Source organism: Myxocyprinus asiaticus, chromosome 50 (genome assembly GCF_019703515.2).
Source record: "Myxocyprinus asiaticus isolate MX2 ecotype Aquarium Trade chromosome 50, UBuf_Myxa_2, whole genome shotgun sequence".
NCBI classification, from domain to species: Eukaryota; Metazoa; Chordata; class Actinopteri; order Cypriniformes; family Catostomidae; genus Myxocyprinus; species Myxocyprinus asiaticus.
This window is the reverse complement of record NC_059393.1, coordinates 6,442,336-6,462,607: the sequence shown is the minus strand read 5'-3', so window position 1 is coordinate 6,462,607 and position 20,272 is coordinate 6,442,336. Positions and strand designations below refer to the sequence as shown.

Here is a 20,272-nt window from a genome sequence, read left to right as displayed (position 1 = left end):
GCTCTGGAGCTGGTAAGCAGATCTCTCCATCTTTTGTCACCTTTTGCATTTAATTGCACTGCATGCCCAAATGGCTGCAGTACTCAAGAGTTCAGCAAGAGCGGTTTCCTTGTTCCCTGGACACGTATCCGGTGTGCACTGCCGTCATCACGACCACCATCCACCACTCTATTTGGCAGGTTTGGCGCTCCAGCGGCAGTCTTCCGCCCCTGAGCACCCAGCTGTGGCACAAATCTGCCCCCGATGTGACAGTCTCCACGGGTCACGAGGACAGGCCTCTTCCTCCCCCGTCCCAGGCTGTTCCGGGGGTGGTCACAAGGAGCCAGGTAAGTGCTTCGATGTCCTTAGACTCAGCACGGCCACGACGTGAGGCCCCACCAGCCGGTACGTCCGATGACGTTGTCCCTTTGGTCCCCCTTGCGCGGAACTTGGACGCGTGGCTTGCGCTTTCCAATCCATCACGATGGCTGGTCCGGACCGTCTGACTCGGCTATGTGATTCACTTTGCCAGGCGTCCGCCCAGGTTCAGCGGTGTCCACTTCACCTTGGTGAAGGACGAAAACGCTGCTACCTTGCGCGGAGATCACTACCCTCCTACGGAAGGGCACGAGAGAACCTGTCCCTCCAGCCGATATGAAGAAGGGATTTTACAGCCCCCACTTCATCGTACCAAAAAAAGGCGGTGGGTTGCGGCCAATCTTGGACCTGTGAGTTCTGAACTAGGCTTTACACAGACTCCCGTTCAAGATGCTGACGCAAAAACGCATTCTGGCAAGCATCCGGCATCAAGATTGGTTCGTGGTGGTAGACCTGAAGGATACGTACTTCCACGTCTCGATCCTTCCTCAACACAGACCCTTCCTGTGGTTTGCGTTCGAGAGTCAGGCGTAACAGTACAAAGTCCTCCCTTTCGGCCTGTCCCTGTCTCCTCGCGTCTTTACGAAGGTCGCAGAGGCTGCCCTTGCCCCATTAAGGGAGGTGGGCATTCGCATTCTCAACTATATCAATGACTGGCTAATCCTAGCTCATTCTCGAGACATGTTGTGCACACACAGGGACCTGGTGCTCTCACACCTCAGCTGACTAGCGCTTCAGGTCAACTGGGAAAAGAGCAAGCTCCTCCCGGTTCAGAGCATCTCTTTTCTTGGTTTGGAGTTGGACTCAGTCTCCTTGACGGCGCACCTTACGAACGAGAGTGCCCAGTTGGTGCTGACCTGTTTGAAGGTGTTCAAACAGAAAACAGTGGTTCCACTGAACATTTTTCAGAGGCTCCTGGGGCATATGGCATCCTCGGCAGTGGCCACCCTGCTCGGGTTGATGCATATGAGGCCGCTTCAGCACTGGCTCCAGACTCGAGTCCCGAGATGGGCATGGTGCCACGGGACACACCGCGTGGTCATCACGCTGGTCTGTCACCATCTTTTCAGCCCTTGGACCGACCACTCATTTCTACGGGCAGGCGTTCCTCTAGAACTGGTCTCCAGGTGTGTCGTGGTCGCGACAGATGCCTCCAAAACGGGCTGGGGCACTGTTTGCAATGGGCACACAGCCACTGGCCTCTGGACGGGTCCGTGACTGCATTGGCACATCAACTGCCTCGAGTTGTTGGCAATTCTGCTCACGCTGTGGAGGTTTCGGCCGTTGATCCAGGGAAAGCACGTGTTAGTTCAGACAGACAACACGATAACGGTAGCATATATCAACCACCAAGGCGGTCTGTGCTCTCGTTGTATGTCACAACTCACCCACCGTCTCCTTCTCTGGAGTCTGCAGCACTTCAAGTCGCTGCAAGCCACTCACATCCCGGGCAACCTCAACACTACAGCGGATGCGCTGTCACGACAGGTTACCCTCAGGGGAGAGTGGAGACTCCACCCTCAGGTGGTCCAGCTGATTTGGAGTCAATTCAACAGGCACAGGTGCACCTGTTCGCCTCCCAAGAATCCTCCCCACTGCCCGCTCTGGTACGCCCTGACCGTGGCCCCCCTCGGCATAGACACACTGGCACACAGCTGGCCCCCTGGCCTGCGCAAATATGTGTTTCCCCCAGTGAGCCTGCTTGCACAGACCCTGTGCAAGGTCAGGGAGGACGATGAGCAGGTCATCCTGGTAGCACCCTACTGGCCCACCCAGACGTGGTGCTTGGACCTCACGCTCCTCGCGACAGCTCCCCCCTGGCGAATTCCCCTGAGGAAGGACCTTCTTTCTCAGGGACGGGGCAACCTCTGGCACCCGTGCCCAGACCTCTGGAATCTCCACGTCTGGCCCCTGGATGGGACGCGGAAGACATAAGCGGAAGACCTAAGCGGAAGACCTAAGCGGTCACGATCACTCAGTCTAGGGCCCCCTCTACGAGGTGCCTGTATGCCTTTAAGTGGCGTCTGTTCGCTAAGTGGTGTTCTTCCCGTCACGAAGACCCCCAGAGATGTGCAGTCGGATCAGTGCTTTCCTTCCTGCAGGAGTAGTTGGAAGGGAGGCTTTCCCCTTCCACCTTGAAGGTGTACGTTGCCGCCAAGGCAGCACACCAAGATGCAGTCGACGGTAAGTCCTTAGGGAAGCACGACCTGATCATCAGGTTCTAAGAGGCGCCAGGAGGCTGAATTCTTCCAGACCGCGCCTCGTTCCCTCATTGGACCTCTCTGTAGTTCTTCAGGGTCTACAGGGAGCCACCTTTGAGCCTTTGCAGTCAGCCGAGCTTAAGGCACTCTCCTTGAAGACTGCCCTCCTGACTGCGCTCACTTCCATCAAGAGGGTAGGTGACATGCAAGCGTTCTCTGTCAGCGAAACATGCCTGGAGTTCGGTCCGGGTTACTCTTACGTGATCCTGAGACCCCGACCGGGCTATGTGCCCAAGGTTCCCACCACCCCTTTTAGGAACCAGGTGGTGAACCTGCAAGCACTGCCCCAGGAGGAGGCAGACCCAGCCCTGTCGTTGCTGTGTCCGGTGCGCACTTTACGCATCTATTTGGATCGCACGCAGAGCTTTAGAACCTCTGAGCAGCTCTTTGTCTGCTTTGGTGCACAGTGGAAAGGAAGCGCTGTCTCCAAGCAGAGGATCGCCCACTGGCTCAATGACGCCATAACTATGGCATATGTCGCCCAGGACATGCCCAGGACATGCCACCCCCGGTAGGGCTATGAGCCCATTCTACCAGGGGTGTAGCGGCCTCCTGGGCCCTGGCCAGGGGTGCCTCTCTAACAGACATTTGCAGAGCAGCAGGCTGGGCAACACCCAACACCTGTGCAAGGTTCTACTACCTCCGGGTAGAACCGGTTTCGTCCCAGGTAGTGGCACACAATAAAAGCAGATAAGCTCGGGATAGCCAGCCAGGTGTATTGCTTGCACATAGCGCCTTTCACCTCCTCTGAGCTGAAGACGTGTGCCATTAATTCCCAGTAGTGTTCACAAACTATGTTCCCTGGTTGACTTCCTCCGAGCCCTGTGGCAGTCGAGTTTTCGGAGAGACTCGCTGCTGGCCCAGTACACATGCTAACTAAAAGCCCTGTTCTGGGGTAGGTGCTCCACATGTGGCGGTTCCCTGTAAGGTAACCCCATGCGATGTATATCTTCCGCTAATTCGTTTCTCTGTTGGCAAACTGCGTCTTCCTTGGGCAGAGCCCCCTCTGCCACAGTCTCCATGTTTGTAGTAACTCCTCCCCCGTTTTTTCTCTTCATGGTCGGCAAGACCATGTGATGTATTTTCCACTTAAATATCCCCCCCTCTCTTTGGGCGAGGTGTGGTCTCTGCGATGTCCTCCCTTTGGGAGGAACACCCCCCGACTAGACCTGGCGGCCCAGTCGGATAATTCCCCTTATTTTTTAGGGAGTGGAAAAGAGGCTACGACTGGGTTAGCCTGTCTCTATCTTTTGGGTAGTTGACTTGTCCCCAAAGGGCCATTCGACACTCATAACTATGTTGGGGGAGGTTACGTGTCAGCCTGGTGTGCTGGCTACGAGGCACACAGTTGTCTGCCCATCACACAGCGCCAGTTCATGTAACAGAGTTCAGCCAGTTGCGGCATTTTGTATAGGGACCCCTAGTGTCACTACATTGACACAACGTCGAGTGAGTGACAGATAGGGAACGTCCTGGTTACTTTCGTAACCTCTGTTCCCTGATGGAGGGAACAAGACATTGTGTCCCTCCTGCCACAATGCTGAACTACCCGCTGAAATGGCCAGACCTTGTCTCGGCTCCTCAGCATAAAACCTGAATGAGTGGTTGCATACCAGCTCCTTTTATACCCATATGTATAAAGTATGCCACTCCCACACTCCGTATGGGAGTGGCATGCAAATACCACTCGCCAATCTTCATTGGCCTTTTATCAAAGACCAGAGGTGTCTCGGACTCTCAAGAATGACCCCTAGTGTCACTACATCAACACAACGTCTTGTTTCCTCCATCAGGGAACAGAGGTTACGCAAGTAACTAGGACGTTACTTGTGCTAGTTTAAAAAAATCTTCTGTGGTAACATCTAATTTAAGTTCTTTTTAAAATTAAAAACAATTTATTATGACTTAATCCATATGGTTACAACAAAAGTATTTTTAAGGTTAGAACTTGTAGAAGTACTGTAGATTCATAATTTAAAAAAATTGACCCCTTTTACAGTGTAAGTTGTAAAGAATCTAGTATTTTCTGATAATTGAATACATTCCATGTGCTTATCATTTGGCCCAAAATTAATTATTAAAGCAGCAAAAAATTAATTTTGGACTTAAAATAAAAATATATATATCTTATACACTTTAAATCCAGTTCAAAACATTCTGTCTCCCTCACTCAATAGCACATCCCTGCTATTTGCTTGTAGACAAACAAGTGTTTGTGTGTGTGTGTGTGTGTTTTAACAGACTGGATCAACTTATGGTCGTAAAATGATGACAGGCTACCTGTAATTACGTGCAGGTGAATGCCGAATTGGAAGGGTTCTGAGGGCAGCCCATGCCCCTTACCATGAAGAACGGCGTTAAGAATGTTATTAAGCAGTCCTATGTTTTATGTTTTTATGTGAGTTTATAAGAGTCAGGGATGTGTATGCCATGCACATGTACACCTAATGCCTAGACTTCATCTATGCGGACCAAAGTTATTCATTTATTATATTTTCTCACTTGCATAGGGTACCCAAAACTTTAACCCAACCCCACATAATGCGGAGTATACGGGACACAAGCTACACATGGACCAAAATGAAAAACTGGTCATGTTTGGAGTGACTCGTGTGATTGCTGTAGATGGACACAGCAAGAAAATTGTTGCAAATGCAACTATGCCTGCAAAAAACAATCTAGCCATCTATGAAGAGGTGTACAGGTCAGTATTGTATGTTCTATTAGAAAGAAAATGTAATTAATTGTAATAATACCAATAATTAAGCATTTCTTGTTTATGTAGACCTGCAGTAACACTTTATGGAATGTGGGATCAACTTCATGTGGATCATGGCAAAGAGTTTTACCTCTGCCTGTACATGCAAGAGAGGCTGTCAGAATACAGACACAACCAGCAAAGAGAGCCATACCTCCAAACTCAGTCAACAAGGGTAATATTAGCCATCTGCAAGCCATCAGCCTACATTACATCAGTGGTGAAAAGTAACTAAGTACCTGTACTTTCAGCTGCACAATAAATCAAAAAAATAATGGAGATTACAATTACAGCTGCTGCAATTACATAACTGTGAAAAGTGTCTTTTACTTAATTTTTTCTAAGACTACTCCCATTATAAAATAAAAAATAATAAAATATATATATATTATTTGTCCTTGTTTGAAATAGCAAATCAGGAATTTAAATGAATCAAATTCTGATTTAGCAAATCAGAAAAAAAATAAATAAATATTGCTCACTTTCTGTTAACAATTTAGAAATAAAAAAAAAAATAAAAGAAAATACAAACATTTTTCATGCAAAACATTAATAAATAAATAAATAAAAAGCTATTCAGAAATGCAATTCTCAGCTTGATTTGGCTAGCCTATGTAAAGAATTTTGCATGCGGCTGCTCCACAAAATAAAAAAATAAAAAAACATGTCAATTTCATCAATCGCAATAATTTATTTAATAAATGTCTTTTCTCTAGTTCCCAACCATCAATAATATAGAGACACACTATGTTAACAGCTTTCTACCCAGATTTTATTTTTTTAATTTTTTTTAATTTTTTATTAACAGAATCACACAGTGGAAAGGATGTGGCCAGAAATCAACAACCGGGTAAATTAACCACTAAAGGAGCCCCTGGTACAGCTACAAGATCAAGAAGCAATAGATATGGAGGACAGCCTGACAAGGTTCTGCACATCCAATCTGATTTGCCATATGTGCCATATTGGAATAAACAGATTTGTGCATTCATTGAATGCTCACAGAATCCCAGGTATGTTAAATATCCCTTACAAGTTATTCACTGTAACAGGTTCTAGAAGTGTTTTACCATTGAACATAACAAAAAAAACATGCTTTGTGTTGTTAAAGGGAAAGGGATACCATATCACCTGGCAGGGACTGGAACACTAAGAAAAATCACAACAGATCTTCTACCAGATGCCACAGTAGCAGCTGAGATGTATGACAGGGACATGGGATCATCCCTCACCAGAACATCTTCATTCGGAAGTGACCCTTTTCTGTCTGAGGCAGACAGAGTGAGAGCAGAGCAGCACTTTGCACAGTATTATCCTGACCATTCAGCTGTTTCTGACAATGCTGTCAATTACAACTATGCTCCATTCAAAGAGGCCTTGATCTGCCTCATTGATGTAACAAAGAGATATTCCTAATTTCATGTACACTGGATCACGAGGAGCCTTGTCATGGATTGAAGGATAGCCTCAGCTGTGTGGGTATGAACTTGTTAGATCTTAAGTTTTGTTTAAGGAGACATACTGTAACAATGGACTTCAACATTATGCACTCACTAATATAAGAGTACAGGATAATGTCTACTCTCTATCTTGTTACCATAAAAAACAATGCCATTCCATTTTGTTTACTGTCATTGTATCCATATTACACAGTATTCACAGACTATTTTGTAAAAAAAAAAAAATGTAAAAAAATAAAATACACATATTTATTATGCTGAAAACCAGGAAGTGCTTAACGATGAAACAGACACAAAAATGTTAACAAAGTGAGTCCAACTTTGTGAATCTCCACATGAAAGTGACAGCAGCAAATACATTTTAAACCAGTGTGGTGTTCCACAGAAAAGCCTGTCACAACAAAATCTTGCCACATTTTCTTGCTCTTATAAAATCTATGTGAGCTGAGACGCAACGTAAAAAAACATCTTGCCACATTTTCTAGCTCTTATAAAATCTCTGTTCTGAGAACAACGATGCAACGTAAATAAAAACATCTTGCCACATTTTCTAACTCTTATAAATCCATGTGAACTGAGAACAATGATGCAACATAAAATCAATATCAATCCTCAATACCAAAAGCATTTATCAATCACATCACATAACAATGTGAAAAGGGATTGGTGGCAAGAACAAGTGCAGCATTTACTCTTCATGTGTCAGTTCTCTGACAACATTCACTAGTTCGGAAAGGCCAGTGACCCTGTGAATGTTGGTAGAAAAATCATCCGCTCGACACTTTGAACACAGTGATGAATTCTGAAGCCACAAAGTAGTGCAGGATCTGCATCCAACCAAGCTTTCATAGCATGCTGCAAAAATGGGATCTTCTATGAATCCTGCCAGTGTAAGAAATAAATATTACAGGTCTGAAAGTGCAATACAAGACGCAACAAATGAAGACATAAACAGAATCTTTCTTTCTTTTTTTTTTTTTTTTCTTTTTTTAACTGAAGCAGTGGTTATTCAGATGTCAGACAGTACTACAAAAATCATCCTCCAGGTGTACTTGAGCCTATGTATGGCATAAGCAAGATGCACTTTGAGCAACAATTCAGTGGGAGTGAACCAGTACAGTGCAGTTTGTGGTGCTATTGAACTGTACTGCATATACAAAAAGGTGTTTCTGTCATTGAGCCGAGCCTAACTGATATAAATGGGGTGGACCAAATAATAGAAACACCTGTCAGTACAACACAATACAGTTCAACAACACCACTAAATGCAACCTCAAAAATGACCATATCAACACCTCTCTAAAACAGTTTCAACACAAACTGAATTTTCAACATTACTGAACCTTCATGAATGTAAAAATAATGTATAGCAGATCTGTTGTATTAGACAGCATTTGTTTTAGCTTTACAGGCCTAAGGGGTCAAGGGAGGGGGAGAGAGGCTGTTCGCATCCTGTTACTTTGCACAGTTCCAACAGATCAGTAATTCATGGATTGACACCTATGCGGCTGGCAACTAGCTGTCGCTAACTATTTAACTGTTCACTCAATGTCACACATTCAAAACTTAATGCGAGCAAACTAGCATTAGTTAACTTTGGGAAAGAAACATACTATTTTGTGTAAACGTTAAGCAACGTTCGACAACCATATTACCTGAAATATTTTAGAAATCTTTTCCACCGTCATGTCCTTCTCTCTCAATGTGACTGTTCTGGTGGTGGTGAAAAGCACAAATGATGCATCCATTTCGTTGCCTGCTGTTGGTTCCATTAGCATGTACTTCTACTTGGTCAACGGCCGGTTAGCAAGGTGACTATACATTGTGCATGCGCAAAGTGTGGACACGCAGTAGAAAGTAGTGGTAGATTATTTTAAAAATGAATTAATTGAAATTCACCAAAATTGTATTTTCACATTCCAAAGGTTGTAGTAAATTCCCAGTAAATAGACTGACTTACTACAGTTAGTCAGTCTATCCGCTGGGAAGTTACTATAATCTTTGGAATGTGAAAATAAGATTTTCAGGAATTTTTATGATGTTTATCCTAAAATAACCTAATATGGTACACATATTATTGGATTACTGTAATAAGCTCACCTGTCGTAAATCAGTCTATCTACTGGGAACTTACTACAACCTTTGGAATGTGAAATAACATTTTGGTGAATTTTAGTTTTTTTTTTGTTTGTTGTTGTTTTTTTAATAATGTAATACTGTACTCATTATTAGACTTACTGTAAACATCTCATCTGTAGTATGTCAGTCTATCCACTGGGATCTTATTACAACCTTTGGAATGTGAAAATAACATTTTGGTGAATTATGTATTTATTTATTTATTTTAAATAACCAAATACTGTATTCATATTATTGGACTTACTGTAAAAATTTCACTTGTAGTAGCTCAGTTTTTTAACTGGCAACCTACTACAACATTTGGAATGCAAAAGTGTACTTTTAATGTTTCAGGTTTAACTTGCACGTCAACTAAATGAGTAAATGGATACCGCCTGTGTTTAATAGTGAGTGGAATTTTCAGTTGGTCCCTTAAGTACACTAAGCAATGAAAGCGCATCGGAGCATTTTCAGTCATAATTCTGCAGCCACACCAACTGACAGTTCTGAGTGCAGTGTTTTATGTCTGTATATTATAGTTATATAGCATTTATATGCCAAATCATCAAGCCAAGTTTGCAAAATATTTGCAAACTTGCTGCCGGCAGAGAGCGCAGGTAGGAGAAACTGAATCTCAAAAAAATATCGAACCTAAATCTAACTTTAACCCACACTGGGAGCTTAGGTGTGAGGGACTTGCTCATCATGGAAATTATGCTAAAGGAGTTCATGAATGCTCGTCTCTCAAAAGCTCGACCACTGAATTTAAAATCAGCATATACACATAGCCTTCACATTCGTCCGATAATGAAAGGCTCACAAAACAGCCGCGTATACGACACAGTAGGTAAAGGCGACCCATATTCCCATTCAAAAACATGGATGTCGGAATGATCCGAGCTTGAAATTAGAACTATTTGCTTCCATGTAAATATTTATATCAAATACTTATATATTTAAGTCTTATTAAACATTAAATGTAATAATATCTTCCAATTTATTTGTTATTATTATTATTATTATTATTATTATTATTTATAATTTGTTATTTACTGTTATAGCTGTTATAGTTCACTGGCATGAATGCTCATCTGTCTTGGATGCATCCTACTGTATATTCCCTGAACCACATCTTGCTTTGTTCATTGCACTGCAGTATGTAAAAATGAAAATAAACAGATTCTTTCAATACTCGTTGATGATTTCTCATTCCAAAAACGCATGAAACGCTGATGTCAATTTAAAACGCTTATTTAAACCAATCAAACTATAGCTGCCTTAGACTAATTATTAGGACAGAAGGTGTCCCGACTGTAAGTCCACCGTGATGCGGTAAATGACTTGTAAAATGGGGACTGTCCCTGGTTTTAAAGTGACGTCTGGTCACCCTAACTGGGAATGCCATAGCCAACTTCAGCCGATTGTCCAGTGCAGTGTGGACCACCAGTGCCCAACTGATCAGCTGCACTGCATGGTACCACTTATAAATGAATAAAACAAGTTGTGTGGCATGAAGAAGGACAACTGTGAAAAGGCATTTGACATGCAGAGCGAGGGATTAATCTTAATAAACATCTTAATAATGTGTGTGTTTATGTGTATCGCTCTTATCAATTGCTTTACATGGCAATGATTGTCCTAATGCTGAACTGCATGAAGACGAAATCCTGTCTGCATTCAGTAAACATTTTACAGTTGTGTAGGCACTGTGTCTGACTATTTGATGAGAGAGATAGCTCAGCTGCAATAAACGTGGCAAGTTTTGGAGAATAAATGGTAAAGAATTTAATATTAACTGAGACTATCTGAACAATTAAACAGCAGAAAACTTTTATTCAGTCTCATAGCATTGAGGAAGACGATGGTGCAGGTTGACCAATCAGAAGAAAGGGCGTTTCAGGTCTACTCATGTGTGCGAATCAAATATTCAAGCCATATATTAGTGAAATCAAATAATCAAAATGCACAGTGTCCCATGGCTATTTTCTAATTTCCTACTGTTAACTTGAGAATTAAATCGAAATTACGAAAAACAAGTCATTATTTTTTTTTTTTTTTTTTTTTTATATTGGTTTTGTAAATGAATAATGAAATAAGTCGTTTCTTGTTTTTCCTGATTTTGAATTCCTAAAATGAACAAATTATACACAGATTTTTGAGAGACCACAAGTCTCACTTTTTGATTTTTCCTCATTTTAGGAGAATGGGTTATAAACCAGATTTCAAAATAACATGCAACTTCTATTTTAGGGGTCACAGATACCACACACATAAAACATGACTAACACTCGTTTGCAGTTATCAATTTAGATTTGTTTTGTTAGTGGTAGTTGCTAAGACAAGCATCCCTGTTACAATTGCTCATTCTTTGGCTTAGGGAATCTTTTAAATGTGTGATCTAGTGGGGACAGTGAGTAAACTGCTATTACCATGGGCAAGGTAAAAAAAAAAAAGGAAAAAACATCACATAAGCCCTATTCGGATGGCAATTGTTTCTCAGGGTGATGTCTGTAAAGGTAAATCAAATCACGGGGGACGAGCGAGACTATTTGTCAATCACATGATTACAGTTATGCTTGTTATATCGAAAATTCATCAATCCACAAACTGTGTCCTCTGTATTTGCGTTTAAATATGTTTGGAATTACGCTAAATTGAATTTATAAAAGATTTTTATAGCATGAAGGAACCATGCTGCAAAGCGCTGTGGATGTTCACAGTGTACATTTCACATATGGCACAAGCCAAAATTCTTGCAAAGAGCAATTAAACAAATCTAGAAACTGTAGGGACAAGACTGTTTATCAACGCAAGCCAAATAAATCAGTCAATGGGGGTACGCATGTTTCGTCACCCGCATCACTTCAGTTGCGTGCTCTCTCCTAAGCGCACACAAGGAGAGACATATCAAGGACAGTAAAGATAGTTAAAATGAAATTTGAGGAGCTATGGTTAAAATGGTTTTCTTATGTTTTATCTATCAAAATAAAAAACAGTAAGTAATTCAGCTGGAGGTGGGAGAAAAACACAGACATTTCAGATTCGGATAGCAATAAAATCACTGACTACCCCCTGTAAATGCAGAAATTACCTCACGTCCATATGTAAAATAATCGCTGTCCGAATAGGGCTATAGACTTGCATTGAAGGGAGGGATATTAGCCATATCTAGACACCAGAACAATATAGACACTTGGAGTTGGATCTCATGACTTGGAACAGTAAGCAACTACCCAGAACATATTAGCAACCTCCTAGCAATGCCCTAACAACCACCAAGAATATCCTGGAAACCACATAGCAGCACATTAAAAACACACTGAACACACTATATAATACAAAGCAACACACTAAAACCACTCAAAACACCTTAGCACATAACCAAAAAAAAAAAAAAAAAAAAAAAGAACCACCTAACAAAAGCATATGAACACACTAAAAACCACTCAAGACACTTTACCAACCACTTAGCAACCATCCAGAACACTCTGTAAACTGCATAGCAATGCATTCAAAACACTCAGAACAGCCTAGCCCATAGCAACCCATAAAAGAATCCCCACCCAGAATACCCTAGCAAATGCAAAGCAACACACTAAAACCACTCATAACACTTTAGCAACCACATAGCAACTCCCTAGCAACCACCCAGAACACCCTGGAAATTAGGAGAGTCAATAGATTAAAATAAATACTTAAGCAAAATAATTAAAGTAATAAATTTTTTTTACTCCAAAAGTAAAAACAATTAACTGTGAATTGAATAATTCACAGTTAATTGAATTAAATAATTATACAGTTATAAAAAAATTATATTTTCTATGCCAAGATTGCACCATAGGCAAGACCATGCAAGACAAAATTAGTGTTAGTACAATTCTGCGAGTTTGGTATAAAACTTGCAAATCTGAGAGCTCAGCAGTGCATTTTGAATGATAAATAATATGTCAATTTGCATGTTGTAGACTGTCTAAATTGTTTAGCATTTTTAGCACATTTTAAATCATTTTTAGCCATCTTGCGCCCCCCCTTAAAAGTTTGCCGAGTCCCCCTGGTTGAGATCCACCAATGCAGATCATAGGTGTCTCTTTATTCACAAATAACCAGGAAGTCAATTTCAACAGAACATGAGGGTTAAATCATGGATTACTTTAGGCGGCATGTTCAATGTTCCATGTGGTATAGCTGCATGAGACACAACACAGCAGGTTTTGTAGCTGTGCACCAGCACTCTCATACACTTTTTTGCCTTTTAGATCAAAGTGGACCATCTGCATTGCTTGCAGCTTTGCATCTATCCACAAAAACAACATTGTTTCACTTCAAAAAGGAAAGGTAAACTGAAAAGACAGAGTTTTGCTTGCAGTGGGTGCCTGCGGGAAGACACAATCTCTCTGACAACACTTCACTCCATTATTTTCACAGGTCTTTTTCAAAGAGCACAATAAAGCTTAAAGTATGATGCCTTCCTTGACGAGTGCCTTTCAAATTGTTCCATCAGCGCTATGAAATGCAGGGGCAATTGCACGACCCGGTGAAGCACCACTCAAAACACTTATCAGCAAATGGCAAACAGCGCGAGAAACCGCAAGCAGAGAGATGCTATCTTAACCCTGTTGATACCTGGAAAATGCATTTCAGCATGTGACATGATTTAGATTTGCAGAATTGCATCACAAAAGTCAGATTAACTGGTGGGAGGAGTGAAGATGTAAATATGACATTATCAAGGATAGCATTTTCCGGTACACACAAAATAACTTGTTAAAAATCAGGCATGTTGAAAGCAGGTGTTTGTATTGAGAGTGACATTTCTGAGAAAATCAAATATGGCATCTTTAAATGCATGAGATAAAATATTTCTTTAATTCTGCTCTGGTTTCAACAACATCTGTTTTTTTGCCAGGAAAGTCCACCACCTCTGTGCGTTTTTCTCGGTACAGAAGCCATATCTCATCTGCACCATGCATGTCCCATCCATCCACTGTCCTCTTTGTATCATTACTCTGCTGACCATAAAATGTCACACCAAAGGGCCTTTTATTTATTAATCTGGCACTGAGTTGCACCCCATGGCATGGTCACATTCATTCAAGGACAAGGTGGGAAGGCTTGCCAGTTGGGTCAGTCTGGGTCCAGGCCTCTGGCTGAGTTCACATCTCTCTCGATGTACCAAATGAAACAGCTCGGCAGTTTTTCTGACACTGTTGCACTCCCTTCTGACTCTACATGCACCAGCCACCATCTCCATCAAACGTGACACAGTTTTGCAGACACTAGAGAAATTATTTTTCTATTATTAGAGCAATGTTCCTTCCATTCATTCAACCGAGCGCCTGACATTACTTAAAAAAAAAAAAAAAAACATTGCAAACACTAAAATAAGTGCAATAAGAAATGTAAAATGTAGCCTTTCTAAATGTCTATACATTTTGTACAGAATAAGGTTTAACCTCCAAAGGAAAATTTCGCCTTTGCCCCGTTTTTGAGCCACTGATTTGTTGTTAGATGCAAGCAGTGAGGGGAATGCAATAGAAAGACGTATTGTCGATTTATTGTTTTTGTGTTATTTGCACATCAAATTCAGACTGCATGCTCACAACTTAGCGATGTAGGAAACACTGAAACAAGTTAACAAGTAAAATGCCCCCCCCCCCCCCCACTCCCCCCATAAATACCTTTATCAATCATGCTGCACTCTTACCAAAAATAGTCGCTCTTTTTGGCAGGATGGTGATGGCGCCAACGGCGGCATCCTCCAGGCCTTGAATAGGGCTGTTCTTGGCTCCCCAGCTATCTGACCCTATCCACAGGAAATGGCCCACTTGATCTGCTCTTTTACTGGCATTAAGGATCCCCCTGTGAACATTCCCACACATGGAACCATTATCATGACATTGAAATCCTCTGTGACTCTTCAAGTGAGCATGGCAATGTTGGCTAGCAATTGTAAAAGCATCAAGACTGAGGGGTGAATTCAGTGAAATGTGCACTATAATCTAGTGCAAAAACCTGCCTCTTATTCACGAACCACCTGCAGTCCTATTTAACCAGGTGCTGGGCTGTTATAGCACTGTACTGTGAGTTTATAAATTAAGTCATTATCAATCTTTTCACTGCAAACACACCTGATTTCTATGTAAATTAGGCTTATTAAAGATTGTGCCTTATTTACTGAAGTCAGCGCTATTTGTCTGATGCAATTAATGTTGCACAGTTGAAAGTGTGGAACATTTTCCCTGTGGAAAGCTGACGGTAAACCAAATTATGTTTAAATGGGATGTTTTTGTACATTTTGTAGTGATCATGACAGCATTAATTAATCAAATAACGATACCCTTTTGTATTCCCTCACAATATGTCTGAGGTCCCTCACATTATCCATATTGTAACCATGATATTCGTGGCAAAGGTAATAAATATCATAATCATTCTGCCAAAAAAACATGGTTACTACAGTTGTACTACTTGTGATATATATATATTTTTTACTTACAAAAATAACCATGGTAAATACCATAGTAAAATCCTAGTAACAATGATATTTACCAAGGTTTTACACAGTAACCATATTTTAACCATTATTTTATGATATTTTTTAACCATTATTTTATGATATTTATGTACAGTTGTGCTCAAAAGTTTGCATACCCTGGCAGAAATTGTGAACTTTTGGGATTGATTTTGAAAATATGTCTTTTATTTAAGGATAGTGATCATATGGAGCCATTTATTATCACATAGTTGTTTGGCTCCTTTTTAAATCATAATGATAACAGCAATCACCCAAATGGCCCTGATCAAAAGTTTACATAACCTTGAATGTTTGGCCTTGTTGCAGACACACAAAGTGACACACACTGGTTTAAATGGCAATTAAAGGTTAGTTTCTCACACCTGTGGGTTTTTAAATTGCAATTAGTGTCTGTATAAATAGTCAATGAGTTTGTAAGCTCTCACGTGGATGCACTGAGCAGGCTAGATACTGAGCCATGGGGAGCAGAAAAGAACTGTCAAAAGACCTGCATAACAAGGTAATGGAACTTCATAAAGATGGAAAAGGATATAAAAAGATATCCAAAGCCTTGAAAATGCCAGTCAGTACTGTTCAATCACTTATTAAGAAGTGGAAAATTCGGGGATCTCTTGATACCAAGCCAAGGTCAGGTAGACCAAGAAAGATTTCAGTCACAACTGCCAGAAGAATTGTTCAGGATACAAAGAAAAGCCCACAGCTAACCTCATGAGAAATACAGGCTGCTCTGGAAAAAGACGGTGTGGTTGTTTCAAGGAGCACAATACGACAATACTTGAACAAAAATGAACTGCATGGTCGAGTTGCCAGTAAGAAGCCTTTACTGTGCCAATGCCACAAAAAAGCCCGGTTACAATATGCCCGACAACACCTTGACACGCCTCACAGCTTCTGTGAAAATTGATGGCAAGATGAATGCAGCATGTTATCAGAAAATACTGTCAGACAATTTGCATTCTTCTGCACAAAAGCTGCGCATGGGATGCTCTTGGACTTTCCAGCACGACAATGACCCTAAGCACAAGGCCAAGTTGAACCTCCAGTGGTTACAGCAGAAAAAGGTGTAGGTTCTGGAGTGGCCATCACAGTCTCCTGACCTTAATATCATCGAGCCAATCTGGGGAGATCTCAAACGTGTGGTTCATGCAAGACGACCAAAGACTTTGCATGACGTGGAGGCATTTTGCCAAGACGAATGGGCAGCTATACCATCTGCAAGGATTTGGGGCCTCATAGACAACTATTACAAAAGACTGCACACTGTCATTGATGCTATACATTATTAAGACCAAAGGGAATGCAGACTTTTGAACAGGGGTCATTTATTTTTTTATGATTGTGCCATTCTGTTATATCCTACAGTTGAATATGAATCCCATAAGAAATAAAAGAAATGTGTTTTGCCTGCTCACTCATGTTTTCTTTAAAAATGGTACATATATTACCAATTCTTCAAGGATATTCAAACTTTTGAGCACAACTGTACATAATAATAATAATAATAATAATAATAATAATAATAATAATAACATTTTTAGTTTTACTATAGTAACACCAAGTTTGATGTGTTTTTAACACAATGTTTCCTCCAACAACAAAAAAAGTTACTACAGTCATGATTACTGCAGTTTTACTACAATTAAACCATGGTTAATTTTTGTAAGGGTTGGCTAAAGCTATTGTGAGGCAACCCAAATTAATAGCAAGCGATCGCAAACCTTATTGCGTCGGGATTCAAAACTTATTGCAAAAGAAAGCGAAAATCATTGTGAGAGAATGTGAACCATTGTGAGTGTAATGGGAGCCAGTTGGTATGTGACAGCTGTGCAGTGTGTGTAAACCTCACTCCCATGGCCCAAGAGGTCCCAAGAGGTGCGCTAACGAGGAGGCTAAAGGCTACAGCCTCTTAGTGGCTGTAGCATTTAGCCTCCTCGTTAGCACGTCTGCCTTCCATGCTGACTGATACCAGTTCGAATCCCGCTTTGGAGCGGGTCGATAAGGACCGGTTACATGAGGGAACGCAAAACTATTGCAAGGGAGCTATTTCAGAAAAGAAATTCCATTGCTTTCCTCTTAGTGGCTTCATAGAATTGCAGTGGTGGGGTGATGCCGTACTGTCCCAGTCAAATTTACTAGATTATGGCACTCATTTGCATCCTCCACTAGCACTCTAAACACAGCAATGTGCAAATTGTGTTCAGCACTCATTTCTTAGGCATGTTTGGGCAGTTACCTGATTTGCATAATTCCTTTAGTGAACTGGATGCTAAACCAGTGCAGACGATGTGTGCATATAAACAATGCTATCAGTGGGCGCAATTGAATTCCTCCCTGAATTGTACATGTGTATGAAAATTGCAATGTTGAATTTGCCTGCTGATATGTTGATGTTATGAATCAATACCACTAGTGGATGAGCTTTAAGGGGCAAACAAGATATAACTCCCTAAATTGCACCCTTGAGTTAAGTATTGACTACTTGTCATCAAGTACTTTTACGTTGTTATTCTGCTGCTCGAAAGGGAGAAATTAATTGGTTAAAATTTTTATTTATTAGCTCTTTCTCTTCAAGTGTGGTTGGGAAGGCTGTTAAGAGCTTACCGGATATCCTCGTCATAAGCAAAAATAATGACCGCCCGGGAGTGACGTGTCTCGAGCAGTTGCCAGATAATCTTGTCAAAATCGGCCTGCTTGTGGTCGTGTGGGATCTTCAGGGACTGAGCTATGCAGATTCCACCTAGAGAAAGATAAGAAGAGAGCCTTGAGTGAAGCCAATGATACCTTAGGAACCATCTACGAGAAAATCGACAACTTTGGGATGGATATCGTGCAGGAAACGTCTTGGATGGCACTGCTAGGGATGAAGTGTTAAGGCATGTCAAAATCCATCAACAGTTCTGCAGGTTTCATGGGTTCGAATCAGGTAGTAATGTACCTTATATGTCACTTTTACCCATCCATTTTCAAGAATTTTGCCCACTGGATATTCTGTGGGTAGCTGACAAATGGATGTGATTTATTTTTGTATTATTTAATTTTTTCAAAGTCTAGATTTGAGTTTAAAATGTGTGCAGTATATTTTAGGTGCTGTAACTGGTCACAATGTAATTTGTTTTTTCTCAAATTTTGATCAACTCTTTGTCTACACAGATTAATTTCAGTGGGCCTGTGGTGCGTAAAATGAATTTTACAGGTTGTCTCTCAATTAACATTATATTTAACATTTAAAAAATGCAATTTTGACACATTGGTTCCAAATGTTAGACTCCCATATGCTGCATCCACAGAAATAAACAAAACTTATATAAACTCTTATAAATGCTAAAAAAAAAAAAAAAATAATAAAAAATAAAAAAACAATCTAGTTTTGTTATGTTACATCACAGGACAGAATAAATGAACAAAGTTTAGGGTTGCACTTAATTTTACAGTACAGTATTTTTACAGTACATGTAATTTCAGTATACTTATAGTGTACTTACCCAAGAAAGTACTGAGTAATATTAGGAAAATACATGTCCTTAATATGGTTTAAGGTTAGGGTTGTGGTTAAGTTTAGGATTAGTACCTATTAATTTCTGTAGTTGTTGTAATAATATAGTATGTAAATGTAGAATAGTACTGTTAAATAAATTGCTACAGAGCTTTGTGTTCATCGCCACAGTCACCTTTGTCTTGCTCACCGGAGGCCTAAACTGTCACAGACATGTATTAGTACATGTCTCACATGTCACGTCAAATGCATCTGTACAGAATTTTTGCACTGTCACTGTAAAAAATCAGATAATTTTATTATAAAGAGTCTACATAACTCATTCATCTAAGGAAAAACAAAATTCAATGCTTTTTTGGCAGAGTTGCAAGCAAACGTGAAATACAGATCTTGCTTTTTATAGTTTGGAGGTTAATGATAACTCCAAATCTCCCTGACGATTTATTGGCCAACATCAATATCTGAGTCCATGCCCGCAGCCCTGTGGCATTTTATGAAGAAGATTGGAAATGTGATAAAAAGGGACAATCGAAGTTAACACATACAGGCTGGCTTTTCTGAAAAGAGGGGCTCTGATCTTGGCATCACTCCATGTCTTTGTCTCCAACAAAACCCCACATCTGTGCTCTTCTCTTCTCATTCATTGCACAGTCAACTTAGCCATGGGAATCTTTCTCATTATCTGGAACATTCATTGGTAAACCCCCTACTGTTATCCTAACTTTTAGTAGAATGTGTCAGGATACAAAGGGTATTTTGCTTGGGATTGCATGCTTGTACAAACACATGCACAAATATTGGCTAACGGTTGAAATTCACATACATTTCAGCTAGTTGGTTTGTTCTTACAGTTCGTTTCAATGATACTGTTGAGTCATCACTCCGAAGTGTTTCCAAAGGTCCCCGCATAATTTCACAAGCCCAGTTTTTCTCTCTAATGAAACAAATATTATTGTTAAATACTGATATTTTGACTATGTTTTGTGCTATTTAGTGCAGGCATCTCAAACTATCAGCTCACAGGCTGAATCACTGTTTCAAGTCTTCATAGTTTATACTTCAGTCAGGCTCGCAAATCAAAAAGAGATCACATCCATTTTACGAGCTAGCATGACCGAAACTGAATTGCCACAAAAGAGGAAACATCATTGTATGATGGTTATTTAAATTCCTGTCATACTGTACCACCACATTAGACTCATACCATGAAAATAAGCCCAGAATCTGACCCTTTCCGGCCTTTCAAGCTGAGCTAATGCGATTTAATTGATCTGTCAACTAATGTTAACT

At 40.8% G+C, this 20,272-nt stretch overlaps 1 protein-coding gene across 3 annotated transcripts in view; it reads right to left on the bottom strand.

The window, feature by feature from the left end:
• Nucleotides 1-20,272, bottom strand: part of LOC127438682 (metabotropic glutamate receptor 7-like) — a 369,836-nt gene that overhangs the window by 164,154 nt on the left and 185,410 nt on the right. For all 3 annotated transcript variants that reach the window (XM_051694434.1, XM_051694432.1, XM_051694435.1), the window contains exons 3-4: nt 18,091-18,226; nt 14,659-14,813 (exon numbers count right to left, since the gene is read on the bottom strand). In XM_051694434.1, coding sequence (XP_051550394.1) covers nt 14,659-14,813; nt 18,091-18,226 — 291 coding nt within the window. The remainder of the gene's footprint in view (nt 1-14,658; nt 14,814-18,090; nt 18,227-20,272) is intronic.